The 21,132-nt window shown below is 42.8% G+C and overlaps 1 protein-coding gene across 11 annotated transcripts in view; it reads right to left on the bottom strand.

Annotated features, from left to right (window-relative positions):
• The window catches only part of cep152 (centrosomal protein 152), a 45,882-nt gene that overhangs the window by 18,444 nt on the left and 6,306 nt on the right, over window positions 1-21,132 (bottom strand). For all 11 annotated transcript variants that reach the window (XR_008570472.1, XR_008570473.1, XM_054777082.1 and 8 more), the window contains 10 exons: window positions 21,068-21,132; window positions 18,246-18,375; window positions 16,772-16,912; window positions 16,421-16,560; window positions 13,541-13,741; window positions 9,571-9,718; window positions 9,397-9,488; window positions 6,346-6,509; window positions 4,861-5,062; window positions 4,680-4,784 (listed from right to left, as the gene is read on the bottom strand). The exon at window positions 21,068-21,132 is cut by the window's right edge and continues 175 nt beyond it. Coding sequence is in view for 9 of the 11 variants with exons in the window: in XM_054777082.1 (XP_054633057.1) it covers window positions 4,680-4,784; window positions 4,861-5,062; window positions 6,346-6,509; window positions 9,397-9,488; window positions 9,571-9,718; window positions 13,541-13,741; window positions 16,421-16,560; window positions 16,772-16,912; window positions 18,246-18,375; window positions 21,068-21,132 (1,388 nt within the window). In the remaining 2 variants the exon portion in view is untranslated. The remainder of the gene's footprint in view (window positions 1-4,679; window positions 4,785-4,860; window positions 5,063-6,345; window positions 6,510-9,396; window positions 9,489-9,570; window positions 9,719-13,540; window positions 13,742-16,420; window positions 16,561-16,771; window positions 16,913-18,245; window positions 18,376-21,067) is intronic.

The following is a 21,132-nucleotide window of genomic DNA, read 5'->3' as shown; positions in this document are numbered from 1 at the left end:
GACATTCATCATTCAACAAACTAAAGAAGCAGAAAAAAATATAAGACTTATAAAAATGAGCTGACAACAATCTTGAGAGTGTGCAAGAGGGAATATTATAGTCATGTGCTGGATAAGAATAAAAATAACATCAAAGCAACTTGGGGTATCTTAAATAGTAGAAGGAACAGCACTAAGAAAGCAGACTATTTTATGGTTGGAAACACGAACTGGGGTGATATGAATGAGCTACTTGAAAGGTTCAACAATTATTTTGTAAATATTGGACCAAAACTGGAAGAAGAAATTCCTAAACAACACACAATGGACAAATGGAATGATATTATTAATAGGAATCTCAATTTCTCAGTTTCTCACTGTAAAAAAAATAAAAAATAAAAAATCACTGACATTGTCAAAAATGTTAAAGCAAAAACGTCAACTGATTGTCATGGAATGGAATGGAAACAATGAAAAGGGTCATCAATGAGATTGTAGAAGTGTTAACATAGATTAGTAACTTATCATTTCAGACTGGAACATTTCCTAATAAAAAGGAAATAGCTAAAGTGGTTCCAATTTTCAGAAATGGAGATAAACATCAATTTACAAATTACCGACCAGTTTCCTGATTACCTCAATATTCTAAAATTATCGAGAACCTTTTTAATTACAGGTTGGACAAATTAATAAACAACAACGAATTGCTAGCAGGTAGTCAATACGGATACAGAGCTAACACTAACTTCTATGGCACTGATGGAAATCACGGAGGAAATCACGAACGCTATAGACCACGGAAGGGGTGCAGTTGCAGGATTCATGGATCTTACAAAAGCCTTCCATACAATTAGTCACAATATTTTAACATCAAAATTAGAACATTAGATTAGAATTAGAATTAGAACACAACAATTAGAACGGACATAGAGTTGGTAGACAGCTACAAATTCCTGGGTGTTCACCTTACCAACAAACTGGACTGGTCCGTCAACACCCACGCCCTCTACAAGAAGGGCCAGAGTCGCCTCCACCTGCTGAGGAGACTGAGGTCCTTTGGTGTGCAGGACTCTCTTACGGACCTTCTATGACTCTGTGGTGTCCTCAGCCATCTTCTATGCTGTGGGCTGCTGGAGAGGGGGCAGCACGGACAGGGACAGGAGCAGGATCAATAGACTGATCAGGAGAGCGAGCTCTGTCCTGGACGGTCCTCTGGACTCCGTGGAGGAAGTGGGGGAGAGAAGGATGTTGGCTAAGCTGACATCCATCATGGACAACACCTCTCACCCGCTACATGACACTGTGGGTTCCCTTAGCAGCTCCTTCAGCAGCAGACTGTTACACCCACGGTGTAAGAAGGAGAGGTTCCGCAGGTCCTTCATACCGACCTCTATCAGGCTCTACAACACTTGAACCATTTTGTATTCACTATGTCATTATGCATTCTTTACTTGTGAATCTTGCTTGCTGCTGTAACAGGTGAATTTCCCTGCTGTGGGATTAATAAAGTACTACTACTACTAGAAAGGTACGGAATCAGAGGATTAGTTCTGAATTGGGTTAAAAACTACCTAGCAAACAGGAAGCAATTTGTCAAGCTAGGAGGATGCACATCTGCAATTTTAAATATCACGTTTGGAGTACCCTAGGGGTCCATATTGGGACCAAAACTGTTTATTTTGTTCATCAACGACATTTGTAAAGTGACAAAGGACTTAAAGTTGGTATTATTTACGGATGATACGGTTCTGGGGAAAGCACACAAGAACTCATTAAAAAGGACAAGGATGAAAAGATGAAAAGATCATGGTTTGATAAAAACAGATTATCCTTGAACTTAAATAAAACTGAAATAATGCTATTTGGAAATAGCAGAAAGGATACATACGATCCAATAGAAATAAACACAGTGGATATTGGAAGAGTGAAAGAAAATACATTTCGGGGGGTTCATAATAAATGAAAAAATGAGTTGGAAGTCTGATTTTAAAAATATACAACAAAAGGTGGCAAGAATTACTTCAATATTGAAAAAAGCAAAATTTGTTCTTGATCAAAAATCTGTCCACACCCTTTACTGTTCTTTGGTATTACCATATCTAACTTATTGTGTGTAAATACGGGGCAATCATTATAAAAGCAATCTTCACACACTCAATGTACTGCAAAAAAGATGGGCGAGGATCATTCATAATGCCGCGTATAGAGAACATAAATTCATCCATTTTCATCTGCTTATCCGGGTCCGGGTCGCGGGGGCAGCAGTCTTAGTAGGGAAGTCCAGACTTCACGGTCCCCGGTCACCTCCTCCAGCTCCACCGGGAGGACCCCAAGGCGTTCCCAGGCCAGCTGTGAGACATAATTCCTCCAGCGTGTCCTAGGTCTTCCCCGGGGCCTTCTCCCGGATGGGCATGTCCGAAACACCTCACCAGGGAGGCGTCCGGGAGGCATCCGGACTAGATGCCCGAGCCACCTCAACTGGCTCCTCTCCATGTGAAGGAGCAGCAGCTCTACTCTGAGCTCCTCACTCTATGTCTTAGGGTGAGTCCAGCCACCCTACTGACGAAACTCTGCGAGGGACACTGTCAAATGCCTTTTCCAAGTCCACAAAGCACATATAGACCAGTTGGGCAAACTCCCAAGTACCCTCCAGTACCAAGGGTGTAGAGCTGGTCCAGTGTTCCGCGACCAGGACGAAACCACATTGCACCTACTGTAGCCGAGGTTGGACTAATGGTCGTACCCTTCTATCCGGCACCCTGGAATAGACTTTCCCAGGGAGGCTGAGGAATGTGATCCCCCTATAGTTGGAACACACCCTCCAGTCGTCCTTCTTGAAAAGGGGGACCACCACCCCGGTCTGCAAATCCAGAGATACTCTTGGCCGACACATTTCTTCAACATTGCGTGGAAGTCACGAAAACAGTCCCTCAACATGCAGAGCCTTTAGGAATTCAGGGTTAAACTCGTCCACTCACGTAGCTTTGCCACTGGGTAGCATTTGGACTACGCCAGATACCTCAGCCACAGTGATGTAACTGTCCACGTCTGTGTCCTCAGACTCTGCTTCCTCTATGGAAGGTATGTCAGTGAGATTGAGAAGGGCCTCAAAATTTTCCTTCCACAGTCTGACTATATCCTCAGTCGAGGTCAGCAAGCCCCCGTTCCCACTGTAAACGGTGTGGACCGGGCACTGCTTCCCCTTTCTGAGGCGCCGGATGTTTTGAAAGAACCTCTTTGAGACCGACCGAACGTCATGCGCCATAGCCTCACCGAACTCCTCCCACACCTGAATTTTTGCCTCGACCACCGCCAAAGCTGCGTGCCGCTTGGCCTGCCGGTACCTATCAGCTGCTTCAGGAGTCTCACAAGCCATCCATGCTCGATAGGACTCCCCCTACAGCTTGACGGCAACCCTAACCTCTGGCGTCCACCATCGGGTTCGGGGCTTGCCGCCACGACACGGCACCGACCACCTTGCGGCCGCAGCTCCGATCAGCTGCCTCAGCAATGGAGGCACAGAATAGAGCCCATTCGGACTTAATATCCTCGTCCTCCCCCGGGATGCAGGCAAAGCTCTGCCGGAGGTGAGAGTTGAAGACTCGACGAACAGGACACTCTGCCAAACATTCCCAGCACACCCTCACGACACATTTGGTTCTCCCAGGTCTGTTGCATCTAATCCAACTCATCACCAGGTGGTGATGCTCAGCTCAGCCCCTCTCTTCACCCGCGTGTCGAGAACATGTGGACACAGGTCTGATGATATGACTACAAAGTCAATCATAGACCTGCGGCCTACGGTGTCCTGGTGCCATGTGCAAATCCTCATGTTCGGGGTTTGTGATGCAATAAACTTTAATTACTCAACAGTCCAGGCAATTAGTACTGTCTGTCAAACATTTCACATTTTCCGAAATGTTGGCTCAACCGTATTTCTTTTGCATTGTAGCGATAGACACTGTCCGTAAGTGGGCGCCACCATTTTGCGCTGTTTGGCTTGTATTTACATTGTCGAGCAAAAGCCCAGTAAGCGTTGGCTGTCGGGACGACGGTAGTGCTGCACCTACAGCGGTAGATGGAAAGGATGGTTGTTTTTCAGGTGTGCATAAAAGTTGCTCGTGTTCCCCTGCTTCCTCGTCACTACTTCTGAACAAATGCGACATATCGGTTCATCTGTGTTCATGCACTCACCTTGTTCATTCTGTTTAAAAACAAAATACTTCACCGTGGCTGTTGCGTTCGCCCTAGAAACCAATGCTTCTGTGCCTTCATGAACATTAGCATATGCTGTCCCACAAGGCTAATTTGGTGCCCCTGTGCATGTGCGCCTGTGTCCGCTCACGAGTAGCGCTGCCTCTTAGCGCTGCCTCCACAAAGAGGCTGAATGAGAGGACGGCGGGTTCACTCTCCCCGTTCATTTCACTATAGAACCAATGCACACAGACAGGTGCAGAGTGAACACTCTTGTCATCCAGCCTGTGTGGCACAGACAGACGAGCAGATGGAACACAGACGCATAGACGTACATGTCAGTTTATCAAGGGCTCATAATGATCGACCTGTTTTTTTTCATTTGATTAATCGATTTATCTATTATCGTGACAGGACTAGTCTATATATGTTCAAACTTAGTCCAGAATTTACAGTACATTAACTCAAACACGACAGGAGCCATTTAAAATGTGTTGATAGCCAACCTCCACTTGGTCCAGCAAGCGTCGTTTGTCTTCCTGTAGTTTAGCCAACTCATTCTGATCCTCTCCAGTCAAGTTTAGATGTTTGATCTGGCTGTACTCTCTAACCTGCGGACATAAACGCTTACATTAAAACTTTAGTTCATTTCAGAGTCACGTTCAAGGTTCTAGTCACAGGCCTCACCGATGAGCTGAGCTTGGCTTCATCTAATCGGGTCTGCAGGTCATTCTCTCGGACGCGACGCTGTTGCAATTCCTCCTGCAGATGAGTGATTTTCTGACGCTTGACCTTTAAAATCCCCAAGCAGTGTTGCATCTCCACACGCAGCTGTCGTAACGCCTCATCCCCGGTCAGCTTGGAGTCTGAGAGATTAGCCATCGCCATGCTGATCATGCAGAAGAAAAGAATTTGAGAGTACATTCATTTCAAGAGAGAGATTGGGGACCACTGAACTACTGTATTCCATCAGCTATCATCAATGTATTACTATCAGTAATTCTGTTGTATACTGTAGTTCTTTACAGTAGGTATAACCCTTGGCTATCATTGAACTATATGACTATACTGCCTTATCACTTTCCTAGATAATTACAACAGGCAAGAAGTACATCGGAATACAGGAGGTGAACAAATGCATTGCAACGGATGCGAAACGAATGAGGGGTACGATGAATAAGCTTCGCTTCTTCCGACTCCTTTTTGGACATGCGGAGCTGTGAATCGTGTTATGTGATGTGCTCCAGTGAAATTTGTGTGCATGTTCCGAGATGAATTAAACCATCACCATAATGCCCCAAGATAGCCCCTCCAACAATGAATACAACAATGTTGTATTTACATAACTGACCTGTATATAAACCAAGATAAAGTGACATTGTTATTGTAGCTGCTAACGCCAACAACTAATTTTCTGGCGTACTGAGTCGCAGTCCAAAACAACGTGATAGGACAGCAAAGTGTACTGACTACAGTAGAAACAAAGAACAAGCATATGAACAACTAGGAATAGAGTATTAGCCCACATTGCATGTTTTGTTTCTACACGACTCGATGGACTGTGTTGTGATACCATGTGTTGTGTGCTCCGTGTATCACAACGAATATCATGGTGACTTACTCCAAAGACATTTGTCCGTCTGCTCCAGCTGGTCTGGGGCATCTTTTCCCACTGAATTTGGGTAGGTGGGGAAAAAATAAGTTTCTACGACTGCAGGGTTTGTTAGCGCTAGCAATTCTTCGTTCCTTGTGACGCAACCTCTTGGAGCAATATCCTCCACGCCATACACACCAAGCTTTTTCATCGATAGTAACACTGTATGCCACACTCCATATCTGTCATCATGCCTTGGCAAGCTCCATATTTACACCACCAAGTCATTCCGGTTCAATGACCTGCCCCCGTCTGCTACCTTTGAAGTTTCACACTCTTCCTGCGGGCTCAGCTTCGAAAAGCTGCAGCTTATCCTCCGTATATTCAGGCTCTAAAAGATATGGTTCCGGATCCTCATTTGTCCTAGAGCAGTCATTGGCGGCGCGTCTCACAAAGTCTGCCATGATTAGTAGTAGCAAACAGACACGTGCTTTCTATGCTGCTTTTCTATGCTGATGGGCACATTAAAAAAAAATAAATAAAAAAGAAAAGTGCACTTTTCGTTTAAGAGGATGTACCTGTGAAGAGTGCCATTTTTCCGGTTGGTTTTCTTAAATCCTAAATCCAAACAGGATTCAGAAAGTTGGTTCTCCCCGTCACCTGTCACATCTAATGCAATTACCCCAAGTTTGAAAGCAGATTCATACAGAGTAATCTGCTCCTTCAAGTCGGACAAATCCTCCTTCAAGATAAAAAACAAACATGAAGCATTATTAAAACATGTTGAAGCTCTTACTTGTGAGTGGCAAAAATGCATTCCCAGACGTGCCAACCTTGAAGAAATTCTACGAGTACTCTTCACTGCCACATACACTCCTGATCGAAATCTTAGGACCAGTTGAAAAATTGTTAGAATTTGCATCTTAATGGATCTTAATGAGGTTTTAAGTAGAGCTACAATATGCAAAGAAGGGGGAGTGAGACAAAAAAAAAGAAGCTTGTAATAATTAAAACAAAAAATAGATCAGCTGATCAAAAGTTTAGCACCATTGCCTAAAAAAAAAAAAAAAAACAAAAAACTCTCCAAACCAACCAAAACCAAATGTTCTCAGTAGTAATGAGTAGCGCCACCGTTCTTGTTCATCACTTCCAAAATGGCTTGATACCAGTATTTCCAGGAGGCTAGTGGGAACATTGCTCCAAGTGATGAAGATGGCTTCACCAAGGGCATCAACTGTCTGGAACTGATGGCCATTTTTATCAACTTCCCTTGCCATCCATACCCAAATGTTCTCTATGGGATTTAAATGAGGGGAACATGCAGGATGGTCCAAAAGAGTGATGTTATTCTCCCTGAAGAAGTCCTTGGTCAAGCCAGCATTGTGAACTGCAGCGTTGTCCTGTTGAAGAACCCAGCTGTTACCACACACACGAGGGCCCTCAGTCATGAGGGATGCCCGCTGCAACATCTGCACGTAAGCGGCCGCCGTTTGACGACCCCGCACCACCTGAAGCTCCGGTGTTCCACTGAATGAAAAAGCACCCCAGATCATGATGGACCCCCCTCCACATCATCTCAGGTGGGATGTCCTTGTCATGCCAGTAACGTTGGAAGCCGTCTGGACTGTCAAGGTTACATTTTTTCTCATCAGAGAATAAAACTTTTGTCCACCTTTCAATGTCCCATGTTTGATGCTCCCTGGCAAAGTCTAAACGGGCAGTTTTGTGGAATTTGTGATTTCCTTTTTTGTATTTTAAAACCTTATCCCGCAGATGCCGTCTGATGGTTATGGCGCTGCAGTTGGCACCAGTAAGGGGCTTAATTAAGGTGGAAGACCAGACCGCCCTGTGTTTTGATGGACAGCCAATCGGATCCTCCGGCTCAGCGCAGGTGTGACTTTTGTTCCATAATGCTCAGGATCTTTCCAAAAATGTAGAATGACTGATTTACTGCTCCCAACCTCAGCAGCAATGGCACGCTGCAAGAGGCCTTGCTTATGCAGCTCCACAATAACACCACATTGAAAAAGAGAAAGCTTCTTAGCTTTACCATCAGGAGGGCATGACAGTGCGAACGCCTGACAGAAAATGTATGTTTGCTCAAAATTTTTAGCAAATTTTGGCTTTTATAGCCTGTGGTCCTGAAATAGGCTCTTTTTTGTTTCAATTACATGCTCCAGATTGTTTTTTGTCTCACTCCCCCTTCTTGTTTTTGCATATTGTAGCTCTACTTCAAACATCATTAAGATCCAAATGTGAAAAATGCTAATTTTTCAACTGGTCTTAAGATTTTGATCAGGAGTGTATATACATTACACACACATATATAAATGCATGATGTAAGAAACATTTAAATTCAGACCCTTACTCACCCTCTTCTATTTATGGTGTGTTATGAAGCAGAACTGGTGATCGGCGGTGCTCAACAGTTGGTGCTCAGCCAAATGCAATGAGCTTCAATAGAAGCACTCTGTGATTAAGAGTGCAGACAAGTCCCAACGTCTACGTGGAATGATTTGACAAAAATGTGATCAAATGTAGAATTCCTACTTCTATCCTTAATGTGCTTAATCAACAAGTAAAAAGCAGCTGTTCAACTCTAATGGAAAAAACAGCCACAAGTCACTCGCTGACGCTGTGAAGACCGAGGTACGTTGGATTGCAAGGTGTGCCTCAAGCACTTCATGTGCACTTCCAATAATGACTCGCACATTGCCACTTCCATGTTACTGTATTATCATTCATAGTAGCCATGCCATAGCTCAGAATCTGATTGGCTTCTGGCTGCCCTGCTCTCACCATACAGCTTTTCCTCCATCAAGAAATTGCCTCACATTTTAAAAGAGATCCCGCGACACCCCTACATTTTATTTTTATTATCAACATGACTCAAATACAGTACCTTACAACAGACAGATAAAAGATATTGTGCCAATAACGAGATTGACATTGAGATTGGGTATAAATAGTTCTCTTGGTGACTTCTGTCAGACTTTGGCATGGCTTGAAACAGAAGGCTAAATGTGTGCTTTTCTTAATCTCACCAAAAGTTCAACGTACAGCTGACATAAGTTTGGGAGCACACAATGTGCTACGATTAGGCGTGTCACAAGATCTCGCAAGATTAACTCGTGACAAGATTTGTAATTCAGACAACAAAAGAAGTCTTGTGGCCACTAGGCCTGAGATGACAACAAATTAAATAATTAATCTTACAATAAATGAAAATGAACTTGAACATTTTGTTCATGCTTCCGTTTCCCCCGGCAGGAAGAGAGTTCGCTCTGTGCATTGGTTTCAGAACCTTGGCACATTTGTTCCAGAGCAGAACGGCATGAACGGAGTGAGCCCTTTTGCCAGTCAGAGTGCAGAAGAGCATAACGTAGTAGAAATCATATTAGTTGATTGCAATATATTTGTCATTTATTTGTTAAGCTATGTTCAAATTTCGTCTTGTCTCGTTCTCATTGACCCTGGTGTATCGTCTCATCTTGTGAGCCGAGCGTCTCGTGACACCCCTGGTTATGATGGAAACCATACACTTTTTTTCTAAATAAGGCCCCTGGAGAGCAGCAAAAATGCATACATGTTGGCAGGTCTGCATTTCCTCTTGAGACAAAAGAACAAACCTGCAAGACTCTGTTCACGTCTTCACTCAGAGCCTTAGCTGCATGAGCCTGCTGTAGTTTGATCTGGATTTGGCCCATTTCCTGCACAGAACCTGGAGAATACGCAAACAGTGGAAAATATGAATGGGAAGAAAAAGGTTCAATATTACTGTGTTTATAGGATATTTGGCTCACTCGTCTGCAGCAGCTTGGCACACTGCTGCTGACTCTCCTCCAGTTGCCGAGTGAGTGCATTGACCACTCGTGCTCGCTCTAGTTGCTCTTGTTCTCTTTGCCGCTCCAAATGTTTCACCTGCTCACGTAACCCATGGTCAATATCCACCTGAAAGTATATCATGACAAGAGGAAGAAGTACAAATTAAACATCTAGCAATCCATCTACTTATCCTTTCTTTTTTAATACCTCCAGGTGCCAGAGGCTACAGCCTCTCCCACCTGACTTAGGGGAGGTGGGACAGGTGGAATACACCCTGCATTGATCACTAGTCAATCTTAGGGCACGATGATGGGAAATGTATTCTTCATCAACTGCACAAATGCAAAACCATTATACTTTTACTACCAAAACACACAAATGCATTCATAAATTATTAAACATGGTTTGGTATGATTTATGTGTTTCAGGCATGCTTAAAGGGGACCTATTATGCTTTTCCTCCTTTCGGACCTATAAATGTTGTTACAATGTTGTATTCTCGTGTTAAAGGATGCCAACGCGTCAGATCATGAGGTTTGCGCATTTGGAAGTGAGACCAGAAAGCAGTTTTGGATGGCTCTGCACGCTGTTTAACAGAGTTTGTTTTTTATTTAAACACCAATTGTTGCAACCCAGACTTCTATGGGCATGCGGAGGAAAACGCTGTAGGCCTGCCCCACTTTGCTTGGCTCTGCTCTGTTCACGGTGTTAGCACGTATGGCTCCCAGGAAATGTTTGTTGGGGTGTGCCTAAAGAGGCAAAAAATATGCTCAACTGGCAACGGCACTTCACACAAGACTGTTTTGTGAACATGGGCCGATACGAAGCCGGACTATCCGCCAAACTGTTGCTGAAGTCCGACGCCTTTCTGACATTACTTGGCCGTGTTCAAGAGTCAAAAGAGCAAGCTGTAAGTAACAATTTATCAGTGTCCAAACTGTGTTTATTTTGTGTAAGTAATCAGACAAAAGGGGTTCAGCAGCAGTCTGCAAGTCCTCAGGAGAGCTTGAGAGTGTGACTGATCACAGCGGAGTGGAGGACCTGCAGGAGGGCCGGTGGTGGAGTAAATTACACAGACCGTTTGGGCGGGAGGCAAAAAACACTGCAGGAAGAGGTGCAGAGTGGAAGATCTAGGAAGCTTTCTGTGCAGGTTATCGTGTGTAGCTGCTCTATAGGAGTTGCAGGATAATATTGTTTGATTAACTTGTTTGCTGAGTGAGGAAATATTTCTTACAAGTAGATGATACTTTCCTAATTTGTTAACTGCATGGATGAACATTTATTTAAGTAGGTTATAGAAACATAAAGGTAAAGTGCATTCACATAATCAGCAGTCAGATCGGATGCGCTATCCTGGGAGTGTATGTACTATTTTGTACAGAAAAAGGTGCTGATGAGAGTCCAACCATGTCAGCTAAGATGCAATTCTCAGCCATTGTCATCACACACGTGTCACCGAAGAATGCAAGGAATAGGATATCTTGGGTTACCGTGGCGCAGATGGTCTAAGGAAAACAACTACAAAAGGCAGAGGGGGACCAGTGATCAAGGCCGACTCTCTTTCCTTCTGGTCAGAAAGCCGCATGAGGACTTTAGGAGAGACCGTTAGCCCGGATATCCCAAGAATGTAAAACTATTCTGTCTGACATATTTTGAATACATTCTGTAAACCTTGTCAATTGGAGATTTATCTCATAATTGGAGATGAACGAACATGTAAGGGGAGGCGAAATTTTATTTAATTATTTTACTAAAGTGGTCCTTGTGGCCTGAAAATTTGTATAATAGGTCCTCTTTAATAAGTTACATTAAGGAACATTGTGCGGTTACATTTGCCCAATTCAACATGTCCAAAAAGGGGTTGGAAGAAGCAGAGGTTATTTAATCCTTCCCATTCTCCATATCTACTGTATTATATTGATAATTCATTTACGCCATGTCTCTTGCATGTTGACACTAACAATATTTCATTTGCTTACATTATGTCATTTTCAGTTTCCTCATGTTTTGGGTTCAAGTATCAACATTTTCTACTTTAAAGACAGTAGACAATTTTATGGGCGTCTCAATTACTTTTTCGCATTTCACTGGTGGACCTAAAACATAACCCTTGTGAAAAGCGGGGATCTTTCGTAATTCTGTACCCTGTCCATTTCCCATTATATTTGTGCTCAAACAAAGTTTCATTTGATTTGTCCTGTTCACCCCACGACCTAAGTTAGTGCGACTGACTTTGACACCTGTGTTGTGTACAGTTGTACTTTTACAACAAACTCAACTCAGTCCTAAAAAAGCAGAGCAAAGGGTGAACCAAAAGTTTTTTGTTTTTTTTTGTTATGAGTGTTCACCAACAGGGGCAAGTGTGAAAACACACCACGGTAGACCTGCAGCTACAGTGGATTGAAAAAGTATTCATACCCCTTGAACTTCCCACATTTTGTCACGTTCCGACCACAAACATAAATATATTTTATTGACATTTTATATGAAAGATCAACACAAAGCGACACACAATTGCGAAGTACATGACTTTCACATTTAAAAAAAAATAAAAAACTGAAAAATGTGGCGTGCAAAAGTATTCAGCCCCCCCGTGTCAATACTTAGTGGAACCACCTCTCGCTGAAATTACAGCTGCAAGTCTTTTGGGGTATGTCTCTACCAGCTTTGCACATCTAGAGACTGGAATTTTTGGCCATTCTTCTTTGCAGAACAGCTCAAGCGTTTGTGAACGTTTGTGAACAGCAATTCTAACACAGGAATAGGTTTTGTTTTAAACCATTCCATTGTAGCTCTGGCTTTATGTTTAGGGTCGTTGTCCTGCTGGAAGGTGATCCTCAAGTCTCATCTCATCTCAAGTCTTTTGCAGATTCCAGCAGGTTTTCTTCCAAGATTGTCCTGTATTTGGCTCCAACCAGCTTCCCATCAACTCTGACCAGCTTCCCTGTCCCTGCTGAAGAAAAGCAGCCCCACAACATGATGCTGCCACCACCATGTTTGACAGTGGGGATGGTGTGTTGTGAGTGATGTGCAGTGTTAGGTTTCCGCCACACATAACGTTTTGCATTTAGGCCAAAAAGTTCCACTTTGGTCTCATCTGACCAGAGCACCTTCTTCCACACGTTTGCTGTGTCCCCCACATGACTTCTTATGGCTTTCTTTCAACAATGGCTTTCTTCTTGCCACTCTTCCATAAAGGCCAGATATGTGCAGTGCACGACTAATTGTTGTCCTATGGACAGACTCCCCCACCTGAGCTGTGGATCTCTGCAGCTCCTCCAGAGTTACCGTGGGCGTCTTGGCTGCGTCTCTGATCAGTGCTCTCCTTCTTCGGCATGTAAGTTTCGGTGGATGGCCATATCTTGGTAGGTTTGCAGTTGTGCCATACCCTTTCCATTTCTTGATGATGGATTGAACAGTGCTCTGTGAGATGTTCAAAGCTTGGGAAATCTTTTTAGAACCTAACCCTGCTTTAAACTTCTCCACAACTTTATCCCTGACATGTTCAGTGTGTTCCCTGGACTTCATGATGCTGTTCACTGACCAGTGTCCTCTTAGCAAACCTCTGAGGCCGTCACAGAACACCTGTATTTATATTCATTCAGCAATCATCAGGCAACCTCTGAAGGCAACTGGTTGCACTCAGAGAAAAGGGGGCTGAATACTTTTGCATGCCACATTTTTCAGTTTTTTATTATTTTTTTAAAATTTCAAAGTCATGTACAATTTTCCTTCTACTTCATAATTGTGTGTCGCTGAGTGTTGATCTTTCAACTAAAATGCCAATTAATATATATTTATGTTTGTGGTCGGAACGTGACAAAATGTGGGAAAGTTCAAGGGGTATGAATACTTTTTCAAGCCACTGCAAGAGGACATTTTGGGACGAGTGCTGCTCATCTAATCTCCCAAATACATGACGGCTGCATTCATAACAACACCACCAACCTGCTCACTCAGAGCCTGAGACATTGAATCGAGCTTGTGTTGTAAGGCCAAGATTGCGGCCTCGTGCTTCTCCTTGATGACCGCAACAGTTCTGTCATGCTGCTCACGTGCTTTGGATAGAGTGTCAGAGCGACACAGTTCCAACATCTGCTGCTTCATGCTGTCCACAGCGGCCTCGGCCACCCTCTGCTTCTTTGTGTTCTGTAATCACATTGTCACATCATGTCCAAGTTGTCTGTGGCCACCGTGTGATAACATCCAATTTACTGCAATTCAACACAGCTGAGAGAAACCCAAGCCTCGTTTACACTTGCACGCATTTTATCCAGCGCTGCGCTGCACAATTTAGCGTGCCAATGGCACATGTGTAAACCAGGGGTAGGCAAACTTTTTGACCCGCGGGCCACACTGGGTTTAAAAAACTTGGCGGAGGGGCCACCTATATATAGGTGGTCATCAAAAAGAGCGACATACTAGCTCACGGTGCGTAGATATTTCTTTGTATGCCCACATGGTGCTTTAGGTAGGTTACTTTGTGTTGTGTTGTTCAGATTGTTGTGTTCAAGCTATCGATTGCATCTGACTATTTTGGCGACTCAAGCATGCCGCAATGGCGCTGCAAGTCATGCAGGCGGTATCAAAGCGTATTTGATACGCATTTATTTCTGTAGCGTCTTGGATCTTCCTTGTGCATATATTAATATTATTAATAACTAATGATGACGCCCAAAGCCACGTCTTCTAGTCAGCAATGCCCTTTCCCGCACTGTCCGTGTCTCCTTTTTTCTAGGTTATTGCGTTCTTCCTGATCTTTGCACACTCTACCTGCAAATGCAAGAAAATCTAGACTTTTCTTCACCATTATCCTACCTGATGTTCAAGTCAATTTTATCTTTCTTATTGTCCAACTTCTGTCAGTCAGTATTCTTTAACATATCGTGGACCACATCTTTGGAATAATTTATGTCCTGAACTTCGAATCAACATCATCTTGATCTTCATTTAAAAAGCATCTGAGAAAGACGAACAGAAAAATATAAGACTGTATATTATTTGATGATTTGTACTTTTAAATGTTCTTACTTTGGATTATTATTTCAGTTATATTGTAATTGAATATTTTTCCCTCTATCTTTTTTCCCCTGTGTACTGTGTAATTTTGGGGAGGTATTCACATAAGCCTCTTTTGGCTTCCATCCTCTCCTGCACAATGATGTTAATTGGTTATAAATGTTTCCTTTTTTCTTCGCTGTTTATCATGTGCAAATAAATAAACATTTACTGCAGCAGCTTCTTCTCTGGTAGGGCTGCAGCTACGGAACATTTTAGTCATCGACTATTCTACCAAATGTTCCATCAATTAATTGGGTAGTGGTATGTAATCTACGTACATGATGGTGCTTTTGTGGATTAATTTACCCATCCCACACTGGAACTATTTCACGGAAAAGGAGAGAAATAATAATGACTTTACCAAGACTACATGACATATTACATTATGGCATTTATAAATCCTCAACTTAGACAGGCTTACTAGACATAAGACAAATATTCTTGATAAAAGAGAGTTTTTGCAGTGCTCAAAGTAAAATGAAAACTCCTCTGTAGTGGAACACATTGCTCTCAATGAAGTGGGTAATAGATTTATCTATTGTGTATATATTAAATCATCTATTTATTTGTAGAAATGCTTTTAAATTCAATTAAAAAGTATAAATACAAAGCTTTGTGTCATTATTGGCTGTTGGCGTCAACATTTCAGCTTTTTGTCATTGTTCCATTTGATCTATTTTTGCCATTTTTGATGTTTTTTTTAATTGCATTTAATTTCTGTAGTGATGCAATGACAAATGAGCCATGGTCTACAGATGGGCCCTGGGCCGCACTTTGGCCACCCTTGCTTTTGTTGATCTTGGATCTGAGCAAAAATAAAGTCCCTTTAGTTTGTCAGAGAGGGCGAGCGATGGGGGTTGAGCTGCGTTACTACAGTTGGTCCTCACGAGTAGTGTTTTTCTGAGGTGCACATCTGTGGAATTTTTTCGTGCCTTAATTTTGCGGTAGCAAAGGCAGACTTTGAGCCACATTAAGCTGAAATAACTACTGTTGCGTGAGCAGGCACGTCGCTTCGTGCTGTCATTCTCTCTCTCCCTGTCACTGAAAACCCTGTATGAAGTCACGTTACCATCGTAATAAACTGCCTCACATTCGACAGTAATCATAATTAAGAGAAAGTCAGCCCTCCACACGGCTAGCGTTATGTTAAGGTACATTAACCTTAGTCTCATCGATTTGCGCTGTGTTTAGTTTAGCGCCTTCAAACCTGCGCTTCCTTCTTCGTCATCCGACTTAAGCAAGTCCTCAAGGCAGAAAAAAATCCTCCATTACTTTGTAATCGAGGTACTTGAATTATTCGAGCACTCGTTGCACCCCAGTTCTCTGGAGTTCAATATCTTGTAGGTCCCTTGCAAATAGAGGAATCAATGAAGCTACAGCGATGAGGCCTGCTGCTGCATGGGGTCATGCAGGACGCAGCGGGACCAAATAATGCCACGACTGCTTCACGGAAGCGGTGGTGACAATGCACACCTACGTGGGACCGATTGTCACGCACTAGACGTAAACAGCACTTGACAAGGTGTAAATAAGTTGTGCGGGAGCGTGTTCATTTCGTGCCGATGCGCAGCTTTTTCGGTCGCGAATTGCATGCGTAATTTACACGTAAACAGAACACAATCAGTGCACAAACTAGTCTTCACGCTTTTGAGGAGTGCCATAAATAAACACATAAATGAAACGTATTGCCACGGCAAATTGTGAGACAACGCGGAGGCAAAATGCGTGGAAACACCGCTTAACTATAACATACTCTGCACAGCTTACCTCCTGGTCTCTCTCATTCAAGGTCTGCATTTGCTGCTCCATCAGCTTCAGTTTGTTTTGCATTTCAGCCTCTCGATCTTTGGCCTCACCCAGCAGTCGATTTGACTCCTGAAGGCTCACTGCAAAGCCACCCTTTTCATCTAAACATAAATTAGTTAAGACTTCAGCATCAGGCCATGCCCCAGTGCATCTGCCGTATCCGTCAAAGTCTTTCTTCCCTCAGTGCTGGGCCAGTTTAATATCACATTTAAAACTAAAGTCCAAGATTGCCATACACTGATGCAGTATGACTATACAGTATATAATTCAAACTCTTCAATTCAAAAGTTAAGTACTGCAAAGAAAAAATACCTTTTACAATGGCTAACTGATGCTCAAGGGATCTCACATGGCGCTTTGAGTCCTCAAGCTTTTGCTCCATGCCCTCAATTTGCCGATGTTGAGCCTTCTTTAAAATCTGCAGTTGGGCAAGTTGCTCCTTGTCAGCAGTTTCTAAGATGGCAAAAAAAAATAAAAATCAGTCATGGATTCCTTTAAGTGAAAGAAACAGTAAGATTAACAGTGTTTCTCAGAGGATCCCGGTGCGTGGGGTTGTGTCTAGATGACGCCGTCGTCGAATTTGCATAACTAGATTTGTCACAATAACACATTTTGCTGGATGAGCATTTTCCTACAAACAATTGCCGATCAGCAATATTATTTTCAACATTACATTGAGGCCATTCCGTTGTGAGAGGAAAGTCAAGAGAACAAAATAAATAAAATAAAACCAAAAAAAAAACCACAAAAACACCCTAATGAAACAAAATGCTCCTTGAGCAAAAATTGCACTTCAATAAGAATCACATATTTCTGATTCTGAATCAGTGTCACTTGTTATTGTCTGAATATTGTTTGTGTGTCAGTGCAGACGTCAGCTCGTTTGCATAGCCATGCATATGGGGTGTGGAATATGCCGTTTACCTTTCATGAGGTGTGATGTTTTGTGAGAGTTTGGTCAAAGTACTGTTTTGGATGCAGCAAAATGCGTTTGGTGCACAATGAGGTGTTATACTTGGGGAATCACAGCATTTGAAATGAATGTTCCAGCGTTTTGTATTATTTATTTCATTATCTTTGTCTCTAACTTTTTCATGTCACAATGACCACACGCAAACAGGCTAAAATTGACTTTATACACAACAGGCACCAAGGAAGTGTTCCACGCGGTTTATTCAATATGTTTGCAGTATAGTAAGGCGTGGTGACCCTGCAAACCCTGCATCGTGGCTAGTACGCCTGTGAAGACTCAATGACTGTTCACCCTTCCATTTAAGTTTGCTTGCTTGTTACTCCTTACACTCACTTGCAGCACTCTGGGCGTACATTTGCTAGCGGCAACAAACACACGTGCGCATGTCAATTTACACCGGCAAAATGATCAAGTTAATTTTTTATTTATGGAGCGGTTAATTGCGTTATTGATGATCGTGATAGGCACTCTTCACAACATGCACGCGATTTTAGTGTTCTTAATAAGATGACTGTCAGACTGTTGTATTGAGCAACGACCACCTGCAATTTCCAATGGGTGGATAAGGTCGTTGCGAGTATTCTCATAGCTCATGATTGGCTTGATTTGACTTGTGTGCGCCACAATATGCCATTTTATGACGTGAGCATGTGCAGCTTATATGTACAAATCTGTTTGCCCCACTAAATTTAGCAGGTGCGGCTTAAACCCCGGTGTGTCTTATACACAGGAAATTACGGTAGCTATCTCGGTACGACTCCTCAGTATGCTCCATCAACGTAGGGGGCACGGTAATATAGCTGTGAGACTTGCGTTGTGTTGAGTCAAGCAGTTCCCTCTGAAGATGGTCAAATGGATGATCTTGGTGTGTGGCCGGTGAGCTGAACATCTGACGGGGAGGATTGTAACTGGCTGTGTACTTGTCCACACTTTGCACTCCAGCCTGTAGATTCAAAACAAATACAGGAAAGCTCAGAGTACAGTATCTGTATTTGTTGATCACACTGTACACATTTGCTTATCCATCCATTTTCTACGTCGCTTGCCTACAGTTGCTGATTACGGAACTGTTGACCCCTGTGTTCCTCCTCTGTGTTCAGCTGTTTGACCCCGTTTCTTAGAAGGAATTATCACAGGCGGTTCATGATGTGAAACCTTCATGATGCCCTTTGGACAGATTCTGGCAGCTCTGCATTTTATTCACTAACCCAAAAAGCAAATGCTCTATGCTGGCAAAATAAGTGGAAAAGGTAAAAAACTGAATTCTAAAAACCGAAAAAAAAAATAATTTGGGAAAAAATAAAACAGATTTCATATGGCTGAAGAAGAGAGATGTGTATAATTAATTAATTAATTAATTAATTAATTAATAAATAAATAAATAAATAAAGTCATTTGTAAATCACGCCACAAATTGATCTATAACCATGTCAAATAATTAGTGCTACCCTAAAAGGTATTTTGTACGCCCATGTTTTCCAGCCTTATCTTTTATTGGATTAGGAGCCTGACTCCCAGAGATTTCTTTCAAAAGCCAAACAATATTGGTGGCCATGCTGTGGAATCAAAAAGTCCATTCAGCAATATTTTGCTTGCATAATTTTGAATGCTTTCAAGAGCTATTTTCATAACCATAATCCATCCATCCATCCATCCATTTTCTATACCGCTTCATCCTCATTAGGGTCGCGGGGGCATGCTGGAGCCTATCCCAGCTGACTTCGGGCGACAGGCGGGGTACACGCTGGACTGGTCGCCAGCCAATCGCAGGGCACATATAGACAAACAACCATTCACACCTATGGGCAATTTAGAGTCGCCAATTAACCTCACCTGCATGTTTTTGGGAATGTGGGAGGAAGCATGCAAACTCCACATTTCCACACAGAAATGCCCAAGGGAGAATCGAACCCAGGTCTTCCCGATCTCCAGGCTGTTCCTGTATTGGCCAACGTGCTAACCACTAGACCACCGTGCGGCCCATAACCATAATCAATTACACAAAGTCATGTTTGTAACAGAAGCTTATTATTATTTCAAAAACGAACAAAGAAAAAAAAAAATCGGTACCGGATGGGATGACTATAAAAAAATAAATCAGATCGGAAACCAAAAAATGTGGATCGGGACATCCCTATTAAGAAACCTTGGTGTGCTTTTAGATGGTTCTTTTAAACTGTGTAAACAAGTGAGTGCTGTGGTCCAGTCTTGTTTTTTTCCACCTGAGACAGTTAGCAAAGGTTAAACCTTACCTTCCCGCTGACGTCTTTGATCATGTTGTTCATTTATTTATCACTTGGACCGCTTGGACTACTGTCATTTCCCTATGTCGTGGTTTGGATCAGTCATCCAAACCACGACAGCTGGTTCAAAATGCAGCTGCCCGCCTGTTAACTGGCACCAAGAGAGGGGAACGAATAACCCCAATCCTGGCCTCTTTACACTGGTTACCCGTTACTAACAGGATCCAGTTCAAAATTCTTCTCTTGCTTTTTAAATTGAACGGTCTGGCTCCCTCATACTTATCTGACTTACTGACCCTTTATGTTCCCGCTAGAACTATGAGGTCCAGCTCACAGCTCCTTTTAACCACTCTCAGACTTCATCTTAAATCTCGGGGTGTTAGGGCCTTCTGTCACCCGTCCGAGACTTTGGAATGGCCTGCCCCTAAACATTAGACCTGCACAATCACTGGAGCACGTTTTTACCTTTCGGTTGTACAATTTATTATCATGCGTGTTGTGTAGTGGTGTTTCATTGGCTGCTGTAAAGCACTTAACTGGGACCAGTCCAGGGTGCACCTGACCCTAGTGAGGATAGGCGGTATAGAAGATGGATGGACGGAGGAGTGTTTCATCGTGAAGATTTCATTTATATACATGGCGTTCCAATCCCTGCATGGCACAGCAGTGAAACCCTGCCACTGTGAGTGGGGATTCTTCCCAAAATTAGGCTTTATTGTTGTTTGTGTGTATTGTTGTACTTTGAATGCTGCTTTATTATGACTGTTAAAGTTTCCCTTTCAATTTGGTATGAAATTAATATGCAAATTTAAACCATAGCCATTGTGAATAGACAAAAAAAGTGAAGCTCAAATTCAAACCATTCAAACGGAAGGATGCAAAAACATCAGACTGGACTAAAGATATGGAGGATGATTACTTATCAGTGCTCATGTCAAACTTTATAAAAATTTCACCATGCAAAATACACATACCATCATGCTACATGCTTCACAACTTGACCATCAACACAAGGCACCGCCCTTCCCCACAGAGCAGACGAGCCCATGCCAAAAGGTACAGCCTGCCCCTATTTTTATTTATTTATCACTGATGCACATGCAGCAGTCTGTGCCAGTGACCCGTTGATTCGCAGTCCAGTGTTTGTGATGTTTGTCAGTTGGTTGTTTATACTTCTCGACTTCAATTTCACTGTCTGAGAAATTCCTGTTCCTCGCGCTCTTAACTATGATTTTGGGGAGGGGAAAAAGTCCATTCATGCATTCTTAAAAGGGATTGCTGCTAAGAGGGGGAAATTAAAAATGTGTTGGGTTTTTTTCCCAAAATAATTGCAAGTTGCAGCCCTACTGTTTTCAAGTGTGCAGGAGTAGGGCACTGTTTCAACACACTTACCCTTTTTTTTCCGTGGTGTGTCTTTGACTCGTAGGTTCGATCTGTGGACACATTGCCGTCCTCTG

Source organism: Dunckerocampus dactyliophorus, chromosome 5 (genome assembly GCF_027744805.1).
Source record: "Dunckerocampus dactyliophorus isolate RoL2022-P2 chromosome 5, RoL_Ddac_1.1, whole genome shotgun sequence".
In the NCBI taxonomy this organism is placed as follows: Eukaryota; Metazoa; Chordata; class Actinopteri; order Syngnathiformes; family Syngnathidae; genus Dunckerocampus; species Dunckerocampus dactyliophorus.
This window is presented reverse-complemented; position numbering and strand designations above follow the sequence as displayed.